This window comes from Rhagoletis pomonella, unplaced genomic scaffold, assembly GCF_013731165.1.
Source record: "Rhagoletis pomonella isolate Grant_MI unplaced genomic scaffold, Rhpom_1.0 Rhpom_scaffold_00003, whole genome shotgun sequence".
Classification (NCBI taxonomy): Eukaryota; Metazoa; Arthropoda; class Insecta; order Diptera; family Tephritidae; genus Rhagoletis; species Rhagoletis pomonella.
Genome location: NW_023458557.1, coordinates 50,900,787 through 50,906,639, shown reverse-complemented (window position 1 = coordinate 50,906,639; position 5,853 = coordinate 50,900,787). Strand labels below are relative to the sequence as shown.

Sequence of the window (5,853 nt, the reverse complement as noted above, 5' to 3'; positions counted from 1 at the left end):
CCTACCCTTACCCTAATTTTACAAGCTATTATTTATTTTGCTCATCTCGCAGAACAACGAGAACGGCAATTATTTTATGTAGCTATATAGATAATTAGATACCATTCGGAAAAAATTTCTCTTGCAGTAATTTCTACGTGGTATATGCTCCTCCATTATTTGGTTTCATAGGGATCCGGATACCTTCTTCATTGAAGTAGTAAAGAAAATTCGCTTAAGTGCTTTTTTCGGTTAAGCGCACAAGTTTTTCGTGCAAAGAAGGATGGGCAGCTAAGCAAAATATACTGTACCACGCCTACCTCCCATATAACGGTAATTTTCAGAAATACGAAAACTGCGATATTTTAGTAACTACTGAAGTTAATTCACTCGAAATTGATATTTACAATAATTTTAAGACGAAAAATAAGAATATTATAAATCTTTGGAAAATGGGCGTAGCCACGCCCACTTATGGTTATGGTAACCGCTACACCAATTTCTTCCAAACTTGGCACAGTTATTGGCCTTGGTACAGTATGCAAACTGGCCAAAAATTTTCAAAATCGGACAATAACCGCGTCCACATCCCATATAAAGGTAATTTAGAGAAATCTTCGATAAATCAGGGGTGGCTTTCTGTAATTCGATATCGAGCAAAAACGTGTATCGAAGTATCGTTTTTGCTTTCCCTAACGATAAATGTCGTCGTGCTGTATCGACCATTCGATAGAAACTGTTCGACACCACTTTTGCTCTCGTTTTGCCTTTCGCAGCTGTCAACCTCAACCAAAATGTAAGTTAAAATTTTTAATTTTTCTGTGATTTTAAACGTTTTTTATTTATTTGGGAGTCAACAAACGAACGCTGCTCAACTTAAGCTTATGATAGAATTTATGGAGCAGCACGACGCTTTAGCCAAAAATAGTTTGCAATGTGTTAGCAATGGGCGCGAGAAGAAAAAGAAGTTATGGAGCAAATTAACGGAAATGTTAAATAGCAACGGGCCTCCGATGAAATCAACGAAGGGATGGCAGAAAGTAAATAGAAATACTTAGCAAATGATTTTAGTTGTAACATTAAATTCATGCAATATTTCTAGGTATGGACTGACTACAAATATATTGCAAAGCGCAAGTTAAGCGCCCGAATGAATAGTTTAAAAAAACGGGTGGTGGGCCATATGATGCCGTTAAATTAAGTAATTTGGAGGAACGTGTAATTGCTGCAGCAGATATAAACGCACAAGTAATGGGCATTCCGGGCGTGGCGTCATATGGTACCAAAACAGACGAGCCTTGCTCTTCTACTGCTGCCCCGGAACCGGACGAAGCTTTCGTTAGTGACTCTTTAAGAGAAATGTTAAGCGAATCCTCGAGTAATAATGAAAATGAAGGGGCAGGTGAGACTAATACACCAAGAGGAAAAAGAAGGGCCGACACGGCAAGCGACAGCGAGGCACCACCATCACCTAAAGCACCACAAACGTCTAAACTAAAACAAACGCCTATAGTACCACAAACGCCTAAAAAGAGATGTGTAGATCCAAAGATAAGAATCATAGAACCAGAAATAGAAAACCAAGACAAATTTCAAACTGAAATATTAAAGCTTTTAAAGGAGAAAAATGAAATTGAAGAAAATAAGCTGCATTTAATGGAAAAGCAAGTTGCATCTGAAATTCAGTACAAAAAAATGAAATTGCAAGTATTACAATTAAATTTAGAGAAAGTTACGTGTGAAATCGAAGCGCTAAAACGAGAAACAAATGATAACTTATAACTTATGTAAAGTACAATGAAATGCAATGCTTTTAAAAGAGAACAATAAGATTGAGTTGAAAAATAAAATTTCAAGCACTACAATTAAATTTAGAGATAGTTAAGTAAAAATCGCTTTGCTGAAACGCGAAACAAGTGATAAATGAATTTATAACTTATGTGAAGTACAATGTTTATGTTTTATGTTATTTATTTATTAACAATCAATACAAATATAATTTTTACATTGCGGTTTGGGAAAAATGTTCTTTTATTCGATTTTTTATTCTTTCAGCTTCTCGGTTAACTATTTCTGGTGGAGTGGTATCTACCCCTCTTTCTTGTCGTGAAGTTGCAGCTTCGTTATTGCTTTCAAACTGAACATTGCGGCTGATGCACACATTATGCAGAGCTGCACACACGTTTGCAATTTTGGCAACCAATGTTGGGTTATACCTTGGCTTTCTGTCGTCAGATAATATCCTCCAGCGCCCTGAAGTAGATGATGTGAATAAAACTAATATAAAAAGCACTGAATTTTGCAATATGCTAACCTTTATAAACCCCAAGCTTCTTTCAACAACACTCCTTGCTTTGCTATGTATATCATTGTAGATACATTTACTTGCGTCAGTTTCATTTTCTCGTAGTCGGTATGGGGTCATTAGCCAAGGTTCAAGAGGGTATCCAGAATCGCCTTAAGATATATTTTCGAGCTAATATATGTTTTTTTCTATTGAATATATTTTAAATGTTCACCGACTTTACCTAATAGCCAAGAATTTATATCTCCGCTGTTGTATCGTCGCTCCATTACCATTCTCTCATTGGAGGCCTTCCACACAAACGAGTCGTGTGCAGCCCCCCCCCCAAATTTTGGGCATATAGCTCTTATAATTAATTTATGGTCGCAGATCTACATTAAAGATTGTCCAATACGATAATTCATAAACAATTTCAAGGAAATTTCATACATAAAGTATATATATACTTACTAGCATTGCATTAATGCTATGTTTGCCTTAAAATATATGTGTTCGTTTTCCACAGGTTTTAGCAACTGCAAATGCGTACCATCGACGGCACCGACAACTGCAGTGGATTACAATTAGAAAGATTAGAAAGCTAGTTATTGATTCGACGAATTTACCCCCAGGAAAATTGTATTTTTGATTGAACCACTCCATACACGGCTGGAAGTCTTTTTCATAAACTATCCATTGGCTACATAAATGGTCTTCCATGGATGACAACGTGTCGCGAAAGATCTTCGACAGAGTGCTTGGTCCCATGGGTGCTGTGTGTGCGCCTCCCGTTTGCCACTGGTACCCGCCACCCGCTAAAATTTCCAGTGTTGCTGCTAGTCTCATGATTGGAGGAATATATGTAGTCCTCATGCCTTTCCTTAATTTTATTTCGTTGAGAACGTACTTAAATACTTCTTTGGTCAGCCGATATTTTGTTTGGAAGCTTAGAAATGGAAATAAATTGAAAAGAAATTGAATGCTCCTTAGTTTTTACAATATTAATTAAACTTACCACTTTTCAGGCAATTCCATGGGATTAGATGCATCTCGGATCCCTCTTCTATTAATTAAAGAGTTTTCCTCTCCAAAACCGTCCAAAATCAAAAAATAACGCCAATTGTACATTGTTTTCATTCAAATTACATACAAATTCCTACAATATGAAAACGAGAGTGGTCATATCGAAACACGGAAACCAAAATGGTCTCGCCAAGCATTCGATATCGAATTGAAGTATCGAGCCGACGAGTGTCGACTATCGAATTACGGAAACCCGCCCCTGATTTTTTCGATCTGGCATCTGTACGCTGCAGTAGAACCTCACGACATTTTTGCCTAGTTCGTTAGCTTTGCTGTGCAGTGTCGTGCCGTGAATTCCGCACTTGAACCCTTTTGATATTTTTGCTGGGTTTACGTTAATACTTTTCATCCAAATAACATAAAATAATAAATTATGTATCAATCGTCAATGAAAGAAACGCAACTGGTAAATAGGTACTCTGTAAAAAACTAGTATTTTTTGATAATTTTTGGTGGGGTTGGTAACACTAACTTTTCATATCAGTTTTACTAAACACTCAATGGAGGAAAAGTATATCTAAACAAAATAATTTTCATTTAAATAAATATTTAACATGAAGGCGAATTATTTGAAGCAAGTTAAAATAAACATTGTCAGAATATCTCTTCGTAGTATATACTATATTCACTTGTCTTTGCTACCATATGATCAGTGAAACAAAACAAACAGAACGGATCATAAATTGAACCAGATCTCTATCAGAATCACAGCGTTGTTGTTGCTTTTGAGTACAAAATCTGTATCCGGAACGTAAAGAAGCAATATTACCACTTTTTTCATTAAGCCTTGTTCGAATTGTGGTATTTTTCGAAGACTACAAAGCTGCTGTTAGCAGTTAGATGCTTAATGCTGAAAAGAGGTAGCATTTAATTGCATTTAATTGCATTCAGATAGATTTAGAGTTGCATTTAGAGCTAAATGTGCTAGTTGCAGCTTTCTCGTTCCACATAAACGCCCTATAATACTGTCACATAATTGTAAATGAATTTCTACACATACATAAGCATATGTATAAATAAGTATTTCCTCGTGCTTTCCAATAGACTTTTAGGTTCTTTCCAATAGACTTTTAAGTTTTGTGGAAACATGCATTTTCATAATATTCGACTGTAAAAAATGATGAGTGAGATATTTTAAATCCGAAAATATTTCAATTTCCCTGAATATCGTGAAATATCATTGCCAGAATATAATATAATGAATTGATGCATTTGAAAATTTTAATTCATGGGAAAAGTGTGTAAAATTTCAGTTGAGTGTGAAATTTTAGCTGTGTGATAAACTCGAAGTATCATGTTGTTTGGGTAGGCCTTCATCTAGAAGCGTTAAATTTTGAAAGACGCGCGCCTCAGTGGGTAAATACAGTGCGCGTAGTTTACTTATACGGTTGACAAACGGGCTCGATTATTTGCATAAACAGCCTTTATTTGCTTTCACTCATGCATTTTCCTCTTTAAAATGCGCATAAGCAGCCGAACAAATGCACGAAATTTTTGGGAATTAACTCGGATCCGGGGAATTTTCGATGACAACATTGGTAAAAACGGCCAGTTGTTGTCTTTTGTACAAGTAAGCAAACGAAGCAGTCGAGTTCGCGTGCGCCCTAGCCGAGTGGTGAGAGTTGCGAGCTACAGGTCTGTAGCTGCTAGGTTCGATACTCGGTTGGAGCGATTCGAAACGTTTTTTGTTTTTATTATTTATTTTATATTTTTTTATTTTATTTTATCTATATATTTAATTTTACTTTATTTTATTTTCATTTGATTTATTTTATATCACATTTCTTAGTTTACTATTAGTTAATTTTAATTTTTAGAAATGAATTTTGTTAATAATTCAACAACAACTAACTGAAAGTATCGTAAAAAAAATATAGAACTTATAAAAAAAAAGAATGAAAAAGAAATAAAAAAAGTATGCTTATTAATTCAAATTAATTTTCTCCGTCTGTCTACCATATTACGGGCTACAAGCGATTGCGAAAATTTTTTTGTTTTATTATTTATTATTTATTTTATATATTTTTTATTTTATTTTATCTATATATTTAATTTTACTTTATTTTGTTTTCATTTGCTTTATTTTATATCACATTTTTTATATTACTATCAGTTATTTAAAATTTTTAGAGTTGAATTTTAATAGAAAGTCAACAACAACTAACTGAAAGCAACGTAAAAAAATATAGAACTTATGAAAAAACAAGAATGAAAACGAAATAAATGAAAATTCAATTGGCCGTGGGACTCGAACCCACCCTGCAAAAATCGTTGGACCATGTAGTCTATTTGTGGTATATTGGAGTACTTACAAAAGTGTTCCTCTGTCATGCTGTAGCGGACCAACTCGTGTCTCTGCGCCAGCTTATTGTTTGTTATCTGATCACTGCTCGTATTTTAACGAAATGTGATTGAAGTTGAGCATTTGAAAGCACATTTGCATGTCGCTGTTAGTTCTTCGCTCCCAGCATGTTCGGGTTCGAATGCCGTCAGAGGCAACATGTAAT

The 5,853-nt window shown here is 34.9% G+C and overlaps 1 protein-coding gene across 1 annotated transcript; it reads right to left on the bottom strand.

Moving 5' to 3' along the window:
• Positions 1-2,733: 2,733 nt before the first annotated feature.
• On the bottom strand, positions 2,734-3,109 carry LOC118736289. The gene is made up of 2 exons (XM_036466385.1): positions 2,890-3,109; positions 2,734-2,831 (listed from the first exon to the last, which is right to left on the bottom strand). Exons 1-2 carry the CDS (start codon positions 3,107-3,109, stop codon positions 2,734-2,736), a joined length of 318 nt encoding a protein of 105 aa, XP_036322278.1.
• Between the last annotated feature and the right edge of the window lie 2,744 nt (positions 3,110-5,853).

What these genes read in the sequence shown, in the direction of transcription:
- LOC118736289 (XM_036466385.1), bottom strand. Translation starts at nt 3,109, where the DNA reads ATGAGACTAGCAGCAACACTGGAAATTTTAGCGGGTGGCGGGTACCAG. An exon ending in AAAATACAATTTTCCTGGGG is followed by an intron (nt 2,832 to 2,889) that starts GTAAATTCGTCG and finishes AATCCACTGCAG; the next exon opens with TTGTCGGTGCCGTCGATGGT.